Raw genomic sequence first — 19,355 nt, 5'->3', positions numbered from 1 at the left:
CCATGTGCCTGCTGCTCTTGTCCTTCTAAGTGGTAGAGGTCACGGGTTTGGGAGGTGCTGTTGAAGAAGCCTTGGTGAGTTGCTGCAGTGCATCCTGTGGATGGTACACACTGCAGCCACTGTGTGCCGGTGGTGAAGGGAGTGAACGTTTAGGGTGGTGGATGGGGTGCCAATCAAGTGGGCTGCTTTGTCCTGGATGGTGTTGAGCTTCTTGAGTATTATTGGAGCTGCACTCATCCAGGCAAGTGGAGAGTATTCCATCACAATCCTGACTTGTGCCTTGTAGATGGTGGAAAGGCTTTGGGGAGTCAGGAGGTGAGTCACTTGCCGCAGAATACCCAGCCTCTGACATGCTCTTGTAGCCACAGTATTTATATGGCTGGTCCAGTTAAGTTTCAATGGTGACCCCCAGGATGTTGATGGTGGGGGATTCGGCGATGGTAATGCCGTTGAATGTCAATGGGAGGTGGTTAGACTCTCTCTTGTTGGAGATGGTCATTGCCTGGCACTTGTCTGGCGCGAATGTTACTTGCCACTTATGAGCCCAAGCCTGGATGTTGTCCAGATCTTGCATGCGGGCTCGGACTGCTTCATTATTTGAGGGGTTGCGAATGGGACTGAACACTGTGCAATCATCAGCGGATATCCCCATTTCTGACCTTATGATGGAGGGAAGGTCATTGATGAAGCAGCTGAAGATGGTTGGGCCTAGGACACTGCCCTGAGGAACTCCTGCAGCAATGCCCTGGGGCTGAGATGATTGGCCTCCAACAACCACTACCATCTTCCTTTGTGCTAGGCATTGTTTCACTTACTGGTCAACTGCTGTGGAGAAATGTCTCCACAGGACCTGGGTCAGCAGAGTCAGATGCCTTCTTCTGTAACAACACCTGCTGCTAACATACACCATAAAGCTGCCACAGCCAGTAATAGAACCAGTCAGCTGTGGCCTCAAGACTGCAGGTAGGGAGTTCAATTTTGGTGGTCACTTCTCAATCGCTGCCATTTCAGTATTGGAAAAAGCTGCTTGGTGGGTAGAGATACCTTTTGGAGCCTTTAAGGGCTTTCATTAATTTTGTCCCTCCATTGCAACACTCCTCTTTAATTGTCCCCGGCCCTTTTTAAAAAATCATTCTTTAGGATGTGGGCATCGCTAGTAATGCTGGCATTTAGTGCCCATCCCTAGTTGCTGTTGAGACGGTGGTGATGGTCGTACTTGAATCGCTGAAGTCCCTATGGTGAAAGTACTCGCAAAATGCTGTTAGGAAGGGAGTTCCAGGATTTTGACTGGGTTGGATTTGTCCTGTTTTTTGTGGACAAGACATGCCTGGACAATTTTCCACATTGTCGGGTAGATGCCAGTGTTATAGCTGTATTAGAACAGCTTAGCTAAGGGCACGGCTAGTTCTGGAGCACAGGTTTTCAGCACTATAGCCGGGATGTTGTCGGGGCCCGTAGCCTTTGCTGTGTCCAGTGTACTCAGCCGTTTCTTGATGCAATGTGGACTGAATCAAATTGGCTGAAAACTGGCATCTGTGACGGCAAGGACTTTAGGAGGAGGCCGAGAAGGATCATCTATTCGGCACTTCTGGCTGAAGATGGTTGCAAACGTTTCAGCCTTGTCTTTTGCACTCACGTGCTGGGCTCTACCATCATTGAGAATGCGGATATTTGTGGAACTTCCTCCTCTCTGGACAACTGCATGTGGCAGGGTTGCAGAGCTTTGACCTGATCTGATGTTTTGGGTTGAGCTTTGACCCGATTCCTTGGTCATGGGATCGCTTAGCTCTGCATACATGTGGAAGCTGACCCCATGTCTGTGGATGATGTTGCCAATAGGTAGCATGTAGATTCAAAAGAGAAGTGGGCCAAGGATAGATCCTTGTGGGACTCCTCAGGTGATGGTGCAGGTGTGGGAAGATATGTCATTCCTAGAAATGCATGTCTACAGTTTGTTTTAGTTGATGACAATCCCATCTTCCCACAATATTTCTCATGAACCATTTATACTATTTACTTCCCTGGAATCTTGTTTCTTATCTCATAGAAGTAGCTATAAAATAAATTACTTTGTGGGCTTATAAGTACATTCTAGTACATCACACATGTCCTACTCCAACCTCATGAACATGTCTGCAACTTACTCTGTCTCCTTTTTCACCTTTAGGTCCTTCTGGTCCTGGTAAACCTGACCGACCAGTCAATCCCTAAGCAAAACAAAGTATGTTTTTTTTTAGAAAAGCAAGGCCAGAAAAAATTGGTTTCAAATACTGTATTTGTAACCTACATTTCTCTCACTATGAAGTTATCATATTCGGCATTAATAGCTTCTGATTTATGAAGGCAAAGTCCCTTCATGCAAGTTCCAATTATATTTTTTGAGTCTGTGAAAGTAAAGCCAATAAGAACACCAACTAAAACAATGTGGACACGAATGGGTATAATGTGAAATTTAAATTATTTGTCCACTAAAATAACATGAATTATTTCCACTCCATTTTTGCAATGACTTACATCTTTCCCAGGAGGCCCAGGAGGTCCAATGGGTCCTTGTCGTCCAGGTGAACCTAAACATTTTCAACAAAAGTGTATGTTTAATATGTGCCAATGCCTAAATCAGACATCATATTCAAACTTTCGAAATATTATTGACTACTAGATAAAGATAAAATGCAAATTATATCCCAGAGAAGGAGCAGGCACAGCAATCAGAAGCAATGTTCTTTATATCCTTCCTCCAAAATTGCTGAAGTATCAGTGCATACACATGCCACGCCATGGCCCTCCTCTGGGATTGCTCCCCCCCACCCACCCGCCTTTATCCTACCTGCACTGGCTGGGCTCTCCACCAGAGCTGTTGGATTTCTGGACCTCTCTGCTCAGTGAGCTCTTCGAAATGCACAAGTAGCTGGCCGACAGAATAGTATTGGGGCTTGGTGATGAAAATTGGGCGTGCCTTTCTCCAGTGACATTGGGCACGCTCCACCTACCCACCTACCTAACCCACCACCACCCCCCCCCAACCAACGTCTGCTGAAACTGAAAATTGGTCCCATTGGTAGCAGTGCACAATTGGGTTTATTTCACAAGTATGAAGCAGTATAATTACGAAGTGCTAAAGGGCATGCGTATCATAAATATATTTTTCATGAGTAGATTGTAAAATGAACTTCATTATTAAATGTAGAATTTTTATTTAATTTGTTTCTTTTCCAATATAAAAAAATATTATTAGATCTTTCCAGTGATCCACAGCTGTAGATGATAAAGTTTAAGAAGGTAAGGATGTAAGGTCCCAATATTTTGCAATTATTTTAATGTCACTGGAGTGCTATGCATGGCAGTTGATATTTTCACATTCACATAAATTTAATTTTTATTCTACCTGATGTGAAAATTAAAATTAAAATCCATAGATAAATATTATGCATATAATGTTACAATTTTTTAAAAAAGGATCCATTTTCCTCTTTACCTCCAATTTTATTTTTCTTCACTATTGCCCCTCTTGCATTGGCAGACAAGAAGCCTCCTGCCCAAGGTTCTGCTAACTAAGCTAGCCATTAGAAAGTGTACAAAGGCTGCTCAGATTGACCATCCTCCTCCAGTTTCCCTGCAGGGAAGTCTCAAGCATCCACTGAAAGACACAGCCAGCATTAGAGACTTGCTGCACAGTGAAATGACGGAACTGACCCATAACTGTTACCATGGCAGTGTCCTGTCCTACCACCCTCACCTTCTTTCATTCCTGGACAATTATGGATGAAGTGATAGAATTTCATGGATATGGTGGATTGTTCAATTAAAAAAATCTAAAATTAAATGTCTCAGAGTGTAAAACTTACCAACAGGTCCCACTGGTCCAGGTGGTCCTGGAGGCCCACGAACACCAGTTACAACTGTATCTGTGAAGGTATTTGACAAGACGGAGTCACCTGCTGCAAAGAAAGGTACCATTACTATTACAGACAATACAGTTTGGACAACTTATTTTTCACACAAATATAAATGTGTTTTGCTAAAATCTTATGCGTCTCAACCTAAATGTTTGGTTCGGAGATTGTGAAAATAGCCAACATGTTTTTTTGCCTTTCTAAATTTCTCCCCTTCTTTGAGCTCCTCCAATTATGGCCTCTTGCGCATCCCTGATTTTCATCGTTCCACCATTGGTGGCCATGTCTTCAGCTGCCCAGGCCCTAAGCTCTGAAATTCCCTCCAACTCTCTACCTATCACTTCTCCTTTAAGACACTCCTTAAAACCTACCTCTTTGACCAAGCTTTTGGTCACCTGTCCTGATATCTTCTCATGTGACTCGGAGTCAAATTCTGTTTGATAATACTCCTCTGAAGCACCTTGGGATGTTTTACTATGTTAAAGGTGCTATATAAATGCAAGTTATTGTTAATGTTTTTGTTGAAGACACGGGGATATGGGTCCATGGGCACTAGCCATCCTCCGGTTCCTTGCCCAAGAGGCCATCCTTCATTACAGGTCTAGACAGCAAGTGCTGGTACATGATTTCATTATTAGGGTATTAGAGCCAAGCCCAATTTTGTCCTCACCCTGTGCACCTTCCAGGAGGAGTCACTGGGCAGCAATCATGAGCAAAAATATTTCTGGCAGATTTTTTCCTTCTCTAGCCAGAGGCACTGAGACCATTTTAGAGTGGCTGAGATCAGCTAACTCAGCACAAACAATGGATTGAATCTTAGGTCTTCCTAGTTTGTTACATACGAAGCAGGGGCAGGAGTAGGCCATACGGCCCCTCGAGCCTGCTCCGTATTCATTAAGATCCATGGCTGATTTTCGACCTCAACTCCACTTTCCCGCCAGATCCCCATATCCCTTGATTCCCTTAGAGTTCAAAATTCTATCGATCTCAGTGTTGAATACATTCAACGACTGAGCATCCACAGCCCTCTGAGGTAGAGAATTCCAAATATTCACGACCCTCTGAGTGAAGAAATTCCACCTCATCTCAGCCCTAAATGTCCGATCCTTTATCCTGAGACTATGTCCCCTAGTTCTAGACTCTCCAGCCAGGGGAAACATTCTCTCAGCATCTACCCTGTCAAGCCCTCTCAGAATCTTATAAGTTTCAATGAGATCACTTCTCATTCTTCTAAACTCCAGAGATTATAGGCCCATTCTACTCAATCTTTCCTCATAGGACAACCCTCTCATCCCAGGAATCAATCCAGTGAACCTTTGTTGCACGCCTCTAAGGTAAGTATATTCTTCCTTAGGTAAGGAGACCAAAACTGTACACAGTACTCCAGGTGTGGTCTCACCAAAGCCCTGTACAGTTGCAGCAAGGCTTCCTTACTCTTGTACTCCAACCCCCTTGCAATAAAGGCCAACATACCATTTGCCTTCCTAATTGCTTGTTGTACCCGCATGTTAACTTTCTGTGTTTCATGTACAAGGACACCCAAATCCTTCTGAACACCAACATTTAATAATTTCTCACCATTTAGAAAATATTCCATTTTTCAATTTTCTTACCAAAGTGAATAACCTCACATTTCCCCACACTATACTCCATCTGCCACCTTCTTGCCCACTCACTTAACCTGTTTATATCCCTTTGCAGACTCTGTGTCCTCCTGACAGCTTACTTTCCCACCTAGCTTTGTATCCATGATGTGGAGATGCCGGTGATGGACTGGGGTTGACAATTGTAAACAATTTTACAACACCAAGTTATAGTCCAACAAATTTATTTTAAATTCCACAAGCTTTCGGAGGCTTCCTCCTTCCTCAGGTGCCTTTCCACACCATTCACCTGAGGAAGGAGGAAGCCTCCGAAAGCTTGTGGAATTTAAAATAAATTTGTTGGACTATAACTTGGTGTTGTAAAATTGTTTATAATTAGCTTTGTATCGTCAGCAAGCTTGGATACATTACACTCAGTCCCTTCATCTAAGTCATTAATATAGATTGTAAATAGTTGAGGCCCAAGCACTGATCCCTGCGGCACCCCACTAGTTAGTTACAACCTGCCAACCCAAAATGACCCGTTAATTCCTACTCTTTGTTTTCTGTCCATTAACCAATCCTCAATCCATGCTAATATATTACCCCCAATCCCATGAGCCCCAATACTGTGTAACAACCTTATGTGGCACCTTATCGAATGCCTTTTGAAAATCTAAATATACCACATCCACTGAGCTCCCTCTTATCTACCCTGCTAGTTACACCCTGAAAAAACTCCAATAGATTTGCAAACACGATTTCTCTTTCATAAAACTGCATCGACTCTGCCTAATCATATTATGATTTTCTAAGTGTCTTGTTACTACGTCCTAAATAATAGATGCCAGCATTTTCCCTACTACTGATGTCAGATTGTAGCAGTTCCAGATTGTTGAGGAGTAAACTTACCAACTGAGCCATTAAGGCAGCTGACCAATTATATAGACATAGAAGGGCAGAGGGCTGTCCTAATCTCCCACTGTAACTTCAGCGGAAACCCTGGAGAAACGGTGTAAATGGCTGTGTAAGCCTAATGATCTTCCACCGAAGTTATGGAAGCAGAGCAGGAGAGCCTCCATAGAATTTCTACCCCACAATGTTAAGGTAGCACAGAACAGTCTACAAGATTTCTTAATGTGCCAGGAGCAAACACATGAACTGATGAGTCACAAAACAGTACACTTATTATGTTCAGCATTCTTTCTGTGAATGACATAATTATAGCCAAATATTGACTTGCCACAAGAGGACAACATGCTTCGTCTAATGCTGGATCTATTTTAATAAGTTTCATCTTAGGACACGATGTGGCAGAGTGGTCATCTATTGCGTGATGAGATACTTTAAAATAAATTAAATTTGTAAGAACATTTACTGCTAAAACTATGTGCACTGCACAATATAATGAAAAGCAATGACATAAGTCTGCATTTCATAGAATCATAGAATATTACAGCACATTTTGCCCATGAAGTTAACACACAGTATTTTTCTCCACAGGAGTCACCTTCTGCTCACTCCTTATACTCTTCAATATTCCCTTTTGTCAAGCAACTATCTAATTCCCTTTCAAAGGTACGTACGGACTCTGCTTCAACAAAACTTAAGGCACATTATTCCACATTCTAACCTGCCTCTGTATAAAGATTTTTTTTCTAACCTATTCTTTAATTCCTTTTTCTGTTCAGTGGGGTAGAATTTCTACAGGGGTCCCCCAATGACCTACTGTAACTTCAGTGGAAGATCGGCAGAAATCCCAGAGAAACAGTATAAACTACACATTACGTTGTTCCTCCGAGGTTCTACTGATCTCGTGCCAAAGTTAAAGCAGGAGAATTTGAGAACCCAACGAAAATTACTGGTGATTACCTTGAAATTGCACCCTCTTGCTACTGTCTCACTGACCAGTGGAAACAATCAATCCATATTTACCCTATCATAACCCTTCATAATCTTGAAGCTCTCCATCAGGTCATCCTTAACTTTCTCAGCTCTAGTTTTTAAAAAAATCCCCAAGTTCTCTCTTTATATCGGCAACATCCTAGTGAATCTCTGCAGCACCTTTTCCATTTTTTAAATATCTTTTCTGTAATAGGGTACCCAATATTTCCCAATAACTCAGTTAGTAAAGGAAATGGCTGAGCCAGACAGAGCCCTACAAGAAGGCCCAAAGTCCAATCTAAGAAACTACATCTTCCGTCTACCTGTTCTGATGGATGTAAGAGATCTATGGCACTTATTCGAAGAGCAAGTAGTTCTCCCAGTTTCCTGGTCAACATTCTTCCCTTGACCAAAACTACCAAAACAGATTAACTGGCCACTTATCTCAATGATGTTTGCAGAATATTTAAATGTTGGAATTTTAAAGCAAAAAAGTATTCATATCAGTTTTTAAAAAAAGCATTGAAATGAAAGATGGTTAAAATGTTAATAAGCTAGGCATTGCAGTTGTTTCCCCAAAGATAATAAGCAATTCATTCGCCTGTCTTAGAATTCATAAACACCCCAATCATACTGTGGGTGAAACTGGTCTTTGGTGGTAGCACAAAATAGGTGATAATTAATTGGCTTAAATGGAAAAGAAAATCAGGTGGGGTGTAAGACAGACTGCCAATTCACTATTGCCTGTTTTACACTAAGACTGATTTCACCCCCCATTGTGCTGGGAGGTCCCTAGTCCCTCAGCAATGTTGTCTGGACTAGGACCTTCCCTCTGGTTGTGAGCATAGAAAGATAAAAATAGGGACATAAACATACTCTAAAATGATATTTTAAACAGAAAAGGCTTCAATCCAGTCTCATAAGGTTGGGTTGCAGGAGTATAGCTATAAGTTATTTTGTTTAAGTCAACAAGACGACCCACTGATGTGGGGAACTTAGTGTGTTCATTATTTTACATTATGCAATATCACATGAAATACGGTAAGTGTAGCGTGCTTGGGAGGAACAGGTGGCTTTGGACCTATGGTTCCCAAAACTTTCCACCACTGGGGTTTTCCTTGCATTATGACTGGCTCTGTTGCAGACTAATTGATAGAGATTGATTTCTATGATTAGTCAACAACTCTATTATCGTTGTATTGTGCGACTACCAGGATGGTAGAAGGCAAACTAGATCTTTTTTTCATCTAGCAGTTCCAATGTTCCTAAGTTGTAAGAATTGAAATAAGTGAGTTTGATCATAGCTGTTGCTCTGTGTTCACTTACTTTCTGAAAAGTAAAAAAGCTTCACGTTTTGTTCTGGCCTCATCTTACCCAGAATTTCCTTGGTCTGCCTCCAAAATGATGGAAGCACACAGGGAGCACATGCAAAATACATGGGCCCCGATTTTCAAATAAAATTGCGGGTGCATTGGGGCTGCGAAAATCAGGAAATTCCTGAGCGGGTAGGAAGCCGGCCCCAACCCGCCGACTTCCGGGTTTCCCATAGATGCGCCTGTGTGTGCACGCACTTCCCGAATGTGGAAGTCCCACTGGCAATTAAAGCCAGCGGGATGATAGTTAAAGAACCAAATGTACTTCATTGAGGTATTTAAGTACCTTATTTCTGACATAGTAGATAGTTAAACTGATTTTAAACTTAACTGTGAGGCTTTCTCACTGCTTCCGATTCATGCCTGGGCTGGATCAGGCAAAAATAAACTAAATAAATTAAATTCAAAAACCACTGCACAAAGTTAAAAAACAAAATAAACCTACCTTTCGAACGATGTCACCTGCAACCCCCTGCTCCGATGTCCCCCCATCTGATGTCCCCCTCTCCCCCCAATATCTCCTTCTCCGATGTCCCTCTCAGCCTCCAATGTCTCCCCCACCCCCAATTTCCCCCCTCTCCCCTCTCAATCTTCAGCACCCTCCACTCTCTGTTCCAGCGCCAGATGATGTCTTTCTCTTTCTCTCCCCCTCCCCCACTCAGTGTTGCAGCTCCTGTCAATCAGGCTGGCTGCCAGGCGCGAAACCTGGAAACAACTTCAATCACCATAAATTGCGATCGCGTCGGAAACGGTAATTTTTTTTTTATTCGGGTTTGCCACGCGCACCTTCACCCCCCTGTTGCCATCCCGCCACCATTTCAAAATTGAGCCCATTTCAGATCACAAGGGGGCCCTGTTGTTATACCACTGGGTCATGCAATAGAACAGCTAGATATTGGGCAGTACGGGCACACCTCCAAAACATAAAAAGCTCAAATTGCTCACAGGAGTGACCAGAGCCGCTGTCTCCGACAGAAAATCTACAGCAAGACTCCAAACTTGTAACACGTGCGCTGTCACCTTTAATGACCTGCGTCTGCGCAACAAGGTTCCTCTGCTCCTCCACTCCATTTATATAGAATTCACAGCACAAAAACAGGCCATTTGACCCAAATGGTCTATGCCAGTGTTTATGCTCCATACGGGCCCCCCTCCCACCTTACTTTATCTCACTATCAACATATCCTTCTATTCCTTTCTCCCTCATGTACTTATTTAGCTTTCCCTTAAATGCATCTATGCTATTCGCCTCAACCACTCCATGTGGTAGAGAATTCCATATTCTCACCACTCTGAGTAAACTTAAAATTTTACCATTTAAAGTGTATGTCTTTTTCGTATTCTTACTTCCAAAATGCATTGTTAAATCAATCTGTTACTCAAACATGTGTTCTGTATTGACTAAATATATTTTAAACACTTGAATAGAAATGTTTTAGATAAAGAGGTCATCCAATCAATGAGATATAAGCCAGCTGACGGGTGGCTGCACATTATAGTGACTGACTTATGGTGCTGTTAAGGCCACTGCTGTTCACCATAGACCAGCACATGCCCTGTTCTGAAGTTGTAGAAGGTTAAAAACATTTAATAAAATAAATGAGGTTACAATTCAGAAAGAAATGGGGGAAGCATCACACTAATAGTCCCAAAACTAGGGATGTTAAATTAAAAATATTTAAAGTATGTTTTGTGTATATAATATAAAATAAAAACAGAAAATGCTGGAAATACTCAGCAAGTCAGACAGCATCTGTGGAGAAAGAAACAGAGTTAACGTTTCAGGTCGATGACCTTTCGTCAGAACTGGAAGATGTTGAAGATTTAACCGTTCTTAAGCAAGTTCAGAGTCAGGCAAAAGGGTACGGGGAGGAAGGAGAAGGGAGGATACAACAAAAGGGAAGGCCTCTGATAGGGTAGAGGGCAGGATTGATTAAATGACAAAAGGAATGATGGTGCAAGGCAAGGAGGGTGGTAATGGCACAAGTAAAGAAACAAAAGATGGGTCCAGAGGAGCTGTGAATGGCAACATCAGAACCATTACCAGCACCTGCTGTCCGAAAAAATGGGAGCAGTGGTTATGATCTGAAGTTATTAAAATCAACATTGAGTCCAGAAGGTTATAATGTGCCTAATTGAAAGATGAGGTGCTGTCCCTCGAGCTTCTGTTGAGCTTCATTGGAACAATGTAAGAGGCCGAGGACAGAGAGGTCAGAGTGGGATGGAGAATAAAAATGGCAAGCGACTGGAAGGTCAGGGTCACGCTTGCGGACTGAGTGGAGGTGTTCAGCAAAGCAATCACCCAATCTGCATTTGGTCTCCCCAGTGTAGAGACCACCGTGACGTGAGCGGTGAATACAGTGTACTAAATTGAATGAAGTACAAGTAAATTGCTGTTTCACCTGGAAGGAGTGTTTGGGGCCCTGGACGGTGGGAAGGGAGGAGGTGAAAGGGCAGGTGTTGCATCTCCTGTGCTCGCACGAGAAGGTGCCATGAGGAGTAGAGTGGGTGTTGGGGGTGATGGAACAGTGGACCAGAGTCTCGCGGAGGGAACAGTCCCTTTGGAAAGCTGAAAGTGGTGGGGAGAGGTGTATGGTGGTGGCATCGCGCTGGAGGTGGCGGAGGATAATACGTTGAATGTGGAGGCTGGTGGGGTGGAAGGTGAGGAGATGCAACACCTGCCCTTTCACCTCCCCCCTTCCCACCGTCCAGGGACCCAAACACTCCTTCCAGGTGAAACATCAATTCACTTGTACTTCTTTCAATTTAGCATACTGTATTCACTGCTCACGATGCAGCCACCTCTACATTGGGGAGGCCAAATGCAAATTGGGTGATCGCTTTGCTGAACACCTCCGCTCAGTCCGTAAGCAAGGCCCTAACATGCCGGTCTCTTGCCATTTTAATTCTCCGTCCCACTCCCACTCTGACCTCTCTGTCCTCGGCCTCTTACATTGCTCCAATGAAGCTCAATGGAAGCTCGAGGAACAGCACCTCATCTTTCGATTAGGCACTTTACAAACTTCTGGACTCAACATTGATTTCAATAACTTCCGAACGTAACCACTGCTCCCATTTTTTCGGACAGCAGGTGCTGGTAATGATTCTGATGTTGCCATTTACAGCTCCTCTGGACCTATCTTTTGTTTCTTCACTTATCCCATTACCACCCTCCTTGCCTTGCACCATCATCCCTTTTGTCATTTAATTATTCCTGCCCTCCACCCTATCATGGACCTTCCCTTTTGTTCTTTCCTCCCCTCCTCTTCCTCCCCCACCCCTTTGCCTGACTCTGAACTTGCTTAAAAACTGTTAAATCTTCAACTTCTTCCAGTTCTGACGAAAGGTCTTCGACCTGAAACGTTAACTCTGTTGCTTTGTCCACAGATGTCGCCTGATCTGCGGAGCATTTCCAGCATTTTCTGTTTTTATTTCAGATTTTCAGCATCCGCAGTATTTTGCTTTTGATTTTGTATATATAATGTATTCAAAAACAGGCATCTAAAGACTTGATTGAAGTCAGGGAATAAGCACAATAAAGATTAGTGGATAAACTGGCATAGTCTAATTCAGGATGGTAAGCCCATTATTTCAGCAAAGTCCAGGGATGCAATTTTCAACTGCCGCCCACCTGTTTCTTGCCTGAAGAAAAGGTGGCCAGCATTTGAAGATTGGGGGCTGGACGGGACCTCGGCAGCCCCACTGACGCTGAAGGCCTGCGTTATGCAATTTTCAAATGGGCCTGTAAATAGGCAGGCATTTTGCCGGCCTGTTTTGGGAGTTAAGCTGCTTAAATATGCAAATCAGGGTACCACACTGGACCCTGTTTGCAATATTCAGGTATAAATGTGTATTTATACCGGGCAGTGAGTGGCCTAATCAGCGGTCCTTAAAGGTTCTGGGGACCGAACCCAAGTCCTTCCTGGTCCATTGAAGCTCAGCTGTTCCTTGGCTTAGACAGCAGAGGGCTAGCAAAGCCACTAGGAGGAGCTTTGCCTTTTAAAAAAACTTTTCCCCTGAGGAGTCAATTATCAGTTATCTTCAGGCCATAGGATAAATCTAGATACACACAGTCCCTGAGATCCACCTTCAACAACACACACAAACAAGCTGTAGACAAGTAGGGGCCAACTTTCTATCGGAATTAATTTGAAATCATTTTCAGGTGATATGATAGTGCATCTCGTGACGCTGTGTGTATTATTGATTTTAGTTATGTCACCTGTGAAGTAGCAATAAGTGTGGATCAGGCATTTTCTCACAGGGTGGGAGGGATACTGGAGGGAGAGTTGTCACTAGACTTGTATCACCCTTTTGTCTGCATTTGGATTTGGCTTAGGGAGATGATGATAAAAAGGGAAGGATAAATAGCTTGAAATAGAGGAGGTTTCACCCACACCAAAAGAAGAAAAAGCAAACTAGTCGACACCCTCCCTTGCAAGCTCTTCAAATACGTTATTTTCTTATGAAATGTAATGAATAATTCTCAAGCTCAATATATGTTCTTTTCAATGTATACATGAATTTGCCAAGTTGCAGATATTAACCAATAGTTAGGAAATCTTAAATTTGACCCACAAGCAAATCCGCTTTTTTGTGTTATAAAGAAATTCACTTTGAATGATCCAAAATAAACTTTTTCTGCTTACAGGTTAAAAATTAAAAATAAATGGCAAAAGGAATTTGTCTCCACTTCAGAAAATACATGGCACAGCTGCTTTATTGCTCACTTTATTAATACTGAACAAACCTGGCTCTGGTAACATTGCTTTGTTTGGCACACTTGGATCAGAATATACCTCACTGTTCACTCATATAACTCATCACTGTTCAGTTCTTGGGATCAGGATCATTTACTTGTGGAGGGAATTCCCATTATGTTTCTGATGAATTGTCCAAGTATATATAAAACAACCTTAGAAAATGGTCAGAGACTTATCTTAGTGGGTTTCAGCTGCTTCACTGATTGAACTGGGCAGCAGGTGGTGCTAACAGTCCTGGACTTGGATCTGAGACACAGTGCTTTCAGATCATGATCAGGGCTTTCTTGGAAATGACACATTTTTGTTCTATACGTCTCTTTATTTATTTTCCCTATTTATTTTCTCCCATACTTTGTAAGTAATGACTCTCATCAGGAGAACATGTAAATTTTAAAATAAAAAATGCAATATCGCCCCTCGAGCCTGTTCCACCATTCAATGAGATCATGGCTGATCTGTGACCTAACTCCATATACCCGCCTTAGCTCCATATCCCTTAATACCTTTGGTTAACAAAAATCAATCTCAGATTTAAAATTACAATTGAGCTAGCATCAACTGCCATTTGCGGAAGAGAGTTCCAAACTTCTACCACTCTTTGCGTGTATAAGTGTTTCCTAACTTCACTCCTGAAAGTCGTGGCTCTAATTTTTAAGCTATGTCCCCTAGTCCTAGACTCCCCAACCAGTGGAAATAGTTTCTCTCTATCTACCCTATCAGTTCCCCTTAATATCTTGAAAACTTCAATCAAATCATCCCTATTCTTCTAAATTTCAGGGAATACAACCCTAGTTTGTGTAATCTCTCCTCGTAATTTAACCCTTGGAGTCCAGGTAGCATTCTAGTAAATCTACGTTGCATTTTCTCCCAGGCCAATATATCCTTCCTAAGGTGCAGTGCCCAGAACTGAACACAGTGCTCCAGGTGTGATCTAACCAGGGCTTTGTATAGCTGTAGCATAACTTCTACCCCCTTGTATTCTAGTCCACTAGATATAAAGGCCAGCATTCCATTAGTCTTTTTGATTATTTTCTGCACCTGTCCATGACATTTTAATGATCTATGTACATGGGCCCTTAAGTCCCTTTGGACCTCCACTGTTTTGAGCTATTCACTATTTAGAAAGTACTCTGATCTATCCTTTTGAGGTCCAAAATGGATGACCTCACACTTGCCCACATTGAAATCCATTTGCCACAGTTTTGCCCATTCATTTAATCTATTAAGAGATTAGTTTCACAATCCTTCAATCTGATTGGTTAATGTTCACTCAGGTCCCAGATGCCCTGTTTCCCTCACTGCGATGTTATCACCTTGCACTTTCAGCAACTTGCCACACAAAAAATTTTAAAATCTAAAGGTGCAAGAGCAAGTCTAAGTAATGGCAGAGGCCATTAAGATTCTTCCCTACAGCAATATCTGGTCCAATGGGTCTCAAGGGGGCTTTTGGCAGGGAGGGAAGGTCCATTTGACAGGTGGTGGGGGGGGGGGGAGACCCTCACCCATTGTAGGAGGCCACTCTGTCACTTGGGACAAAGTTTGGCCACCACCACCCTCCTCCTGACAAGAAAATTCACCAACTTGCACACTTAACCCGGGGTCCAGAGACATGTACCTACCTTGCGGACCCCCTCAGATGTACATCTTCCGGATGGGGGCCGCCGTAGCTGCAGTCACGACCTCCTCGGAGGACGAACAGCATCACCAGCCTCGCCATCCACGCTGTCCACCTCTGACACGTGGAGCTCCACAACAGAGTGCTGTGACACATCCACCTGCACAGCAGGAGGGAGGGCTACCGCAGAGAGAGATGCGTCGCAGAGGGCACTACCCTCGCCACAGGGTCCACAGACCGAGGCTCAGCTTCCTGGACCTCTCTGAGCAGCAGTGCACACGGAGGCTCAGAGTCACTTGACATGTAGTCGTGGACATCTGCAGCCTCCTTCATGCCGAGCTGCTCCTGGCTGGCCCGAGCACCATCTTCTTACCTGTCACTGTCAAAGTCACCACTGCCCTCAACAACTTCTCCTCCGCATCCTTCCAGGGTGCCACCGGGGACATCGCCGACGTCTCTCAGTCGTCTGCACAAAAGAGCCCTGCAAATACACCTACACCCACTCTGCAGTGACACAATGGGTGTCATCAGTTGTGGGTCTTCATTGTCATCCTCAGGAAAGGGCATTATTGCACAAACCAGACAAGATTCGCAAAGACGTGGCAGTAGTGGTGCCAATATAATATGTAATGTGAGTTGGTCAGAAATTCAATATAAGTAAAAACCATGACAAACCCTCAAACACCCTTGTGCATCCCCTTCATGCTCACGACACGTTTGCCTTATGCTGCCTACTGCACATATGTGATGCATGCCCTGTGGCTGCAGCACAGGTAGTGGCAGGTTGAGTGAGGCTGACCGTGAAAGAGATGCACGAGAGGGTGAGTATGAGATAGAGCCATGAGATTGTATGAGGATTGGGTTGAGTGATAGTGGCGGGATGAGTACTGGCGAGGTGAGTAAGTGCAGGTAAGATGAGGATGAGCTTTGAGTGGGTATGAGGGGTGATGTGACAGAGTAGTGTTGGCAGTGCAGAAGGAGATGTGGGGTAGGGGCGGTGATGTGGAAGACAGAGTGTAGGGGAATGAGTAAGTGTACTCACTTTGGCTGACCTACTTAGGTCATTGGAGCGCCTCCTGCACTGTATGCAAGGTGGGCGATATGTTGGTGGTGCAGGTGACCTCCTCTGCCACCTCGAGCCAGGCCGCTTCCTCCCGCCCGCCGGGGGGAAGATCTCTGTCCTCCCCCTCCTCCTCACCCCATCTAATGATACCTGGAGTGAGGCATCATTAAACTGGGAGCAGCCTTCCCCCTGGGCTGCTCCATGCTGTAATTTTTCCTATTTCTTGCAGCATCTGTCAGTGGAGGACTGCCCCTTTAAATAGAGCTCCTCCAGCTGACAGACCTTACTGCGCATGCGCAGTCCGCCCGACGTGCAGATCAGCAGTGGGGAACCCGGAAGACCAGGTAAGTGGATCCAATTAGCCTGCGATCGCGCGGGTGCAGACTGATTTTGCCGGGTGCGTTACCCACGTGCCCAATAGCCCCCCCGCCGCGAACCCACAGCCCTGGTAATATTGAGCCCATAGTTGGAGAAGATCACAATAGTTAGGAAGGGGGCAGAGCCGTCGAGGCATTTGAAGGTGAGAACAAGACAAGAGAAGTCATTGGAGCTTGATGAGAACAGGGGTGATAGGGATAAGGGCCTTAGTGTGAATTAGGACATGGCCATAGCATTCTGGATGACTTGTAGTGTATGAATGATAGAAAAGGGCAAGCCAGTAAGGTGAATAAGGAGGGGAGAGTTAGGAGCAGCAGCTGCCAATGTTGTGAAGGTGAATGAAAGTGGTCTTGGCAGCTAATCAGATGTGGAGAGGAAGCAGAGCTTTAGTTGAGCAATGTGCAGTGACTCCAGACCTCTTGAATACACTCATTGTATGGTCTTGTCATTGACTATTCCTTTAAGGTTATTTCTAGCATTTAAAAACTCTAACCAGTATAAAAGCACATGGAGGAAAGCTTTCCTTCCAAAATAGAACTAGCCTAGTAACAAAAAGGCAGAGGGAGCCTTCTATGGCCTGCAAATAGGCAAAAAGAAAATGAATACCATGAATGGGTCATTTAAAGACCATAGAAAGAAGAAAGTTTAGTTTTTAACATGGAAACATTGAGCTGCATTTACAACTTTGATAAATATGACTCACTTACATGTTGCTCCTTTCTTTAAAATATGCATTTTTATTTCACCAATATTACAAGGAAAGTTATTAAGTAAAACTGCAGATAACATACCTTCATGACCTAATTATTGACTATTACCCAGAATGCATTTACGAATGAGGGGAAATGGCATCCTTCCATGTAAAAGAATCAATGAGGTTTCAATTTATATTATGGATAAGGCACAATCCCAGTACTGACTGAGATAAATTAAATATTGCATAGACACATTGTTCACCAGCATATAACAAAAACTCACATGCCCTAGTGCAATTTAAGGTAGATAGTGGATAAGCCTTGCATTGCTCATTCCTAAGTCTACAACCCAACCACAAAAATAATTAAACTGAGCAAAAATAGTACAAATTTCTCCCTTTTACATGGCAGTGGGTAGCACTGTGATAGTTCCCCTCTTCTTAAGCAGGAGAGATGGATTAAAATCACAAAATTGGTGGAGTTATTTCCTATTTCACGCTGCTATGATCTTAAATTTGAATCAATCTCATACCAAAAGGCTTTTGTTCCAAGTTTTGTCATTCTCGAACTTGTATTAAAATATTTAAATAAAACCAGTACAATGTATATCCATATAGCATTTAGTAGTCTAATTCCTGAAATTTCTTGCTTGAAATAGGCACACTCTTGTCAATAATGGAATTTTGAGTAGTGAGTAAATGATATTTGCAGATATTTTCTGTACACGGAAAGTTCTAATAATCACCAGATTCTATAGCGACTGATAAGCACTTAGTGACACTGTTCATCAGCACTTGATGGAAAGCAATGTAAGCAATTTTACTGACGATGGCAGACACACAAACATAAACGAATAAACCGCATTCTTCTGTACATTTAGACACATACCAAGGCTGACTTGGAGTGACCTCTTTTTCAGTTCCCCTACATTTGGCCACGCTATTACTAATTTTCTGATTTGAAAGCTTGCTATATAGACTAACAAAGCTAAATGGTAAAAAAAGTGGATTGAAGATAAATAAAGCCATGCTTTCAAAAATGTACAAGAACATTTAAGGTTCTGAAGCATTTTGGCAAAACGAATGTTCATCCAAGCCAAATCAGGCTTATCTTTACTTTTGGGATTTTAAAGGAGTTTTTCAGCTAGCTTTTTATGTGATAAATAAGAAGGGTGAGGAAAACAATTTCCTTCCTGTTTAGTTTAATCAGCTTCAAATGTAATTAAATCCACTGGCTACCATACAATAAGCCAGGACTTTTTTTTGAACAGCTGAGTGTCAGCTGAACTGACTTGTTTGGCAATAACACCATACCACCCACAGACTTGGCTAACAGCAATCCCTCCATGACAGCAAGTCAGATTCCTTTCCGCTCACAGTGGCATTATATAGAAAGCTTCGTTTTACTCTCACAAATTCAGCTACTGCCAACCCACTGTGCCGACTCCAGATAAATGATTGCCTTTTCCTTATTGACAAGAGTCAGCATTATTTGTTTATTGTTACAGTTCTGAAATCATGCCTTAAGCGCTATTGTTCTCTTTAGGGAGTAAAGCTCTCAGTTCTATTTGCTTTGACTGACAAAGAAATGTTACTGAAAAATTCGCCTACCAGAATGTTATTAGTTTTCAATGTGTAATACTTATTCAGAATTAATGGATTCACCAGGCTATGCACTTTTGTTTAATGTGCAAAATATTATACTGTGGCCTCCAGTGTCCAAAGGACTCACATCACTGGACTGCACACACTGACCCACATATTCCCTTCTATTAAATACAATATATATAGCAAGTGCCAAAGCTATATTTACAAATTTCTTCCTTTCAGGTGGTAGTACCAAGTTCTAGTTCCCCTGCTCTTTCTTAAACTAAAATAGATGGATTAAAATCAGACTGTTGACAGTGATTATTTCCTATTCCTCACTGCTACAACCTTGAATTCGAATCGCTATCATGCAAAAGACGTTTGTTCCAAATTTTGTCAGTTCTATTTTTAAATATTTATTACTGTAAAGTTACTTTGCTAACAGCCTGCAGCTGCTTTATTTGTATGGTTGATCCAGTGCACTAGTCAGCTTACAAACACAAAGAGGGTGATTTTAGGAGG

The 19,355-nt window shown here is 42.9% G+C and overlaps 1 protein-coding gene across 5 annotated transcripts in view; it reads right to left on the bottom strand.

Annotated features, from left to right (window-relative positions):
- emid1 (EMI domain containing 1) overlaps positions 1–19,355 on the bottom strand; it is a 323,148-nt gene that overhangs the window by 31,886 nt on the left and 271,907 nt on the right. For all 5 annotated transcript variants that reach the window (XM_068005893.1, XM_068005895.1, XM_068005898.1 and 2 more), the window contains 3 exons: positions 3,846–3,938; positions 2,515–2,567; positions 2,145–2,207 (listed from right to left, as the gene is read on the bottom strand). In XM_068005893.1, coding sequence (XP_067861994.1) covers positions 2,145–2,207; positions 2,515–2,567; positions 3,846–3,938 — 209 coding nt within the window. The remainder of the gene's footprint in view (positions 1–2,144; positions 2,208–2,514; positions 2,568–3,845; positions 3,939–19,355) is intronic.

This window comes from Heptranchias perlo, chromosome 25, assembly GCF_035084215.1.
Source record: "Heptranchias perlo isolate sHepPer1 chromosome 25, sHepPer1.hap1, whole genome shotgun sequence".
NCBI classification, from domain to species: domain Eukaryota; kingdom Metazoa; phylum Chordata; class Chondrichthyes; order Hexanchiformes; family Hexanchidae; genus Heptranchias; species Heptranchias perlo.
Note: the sequence above shows the minus strand (reverse complement) of the source record. Positions and strands in the feature narration are given on the sequence as shown.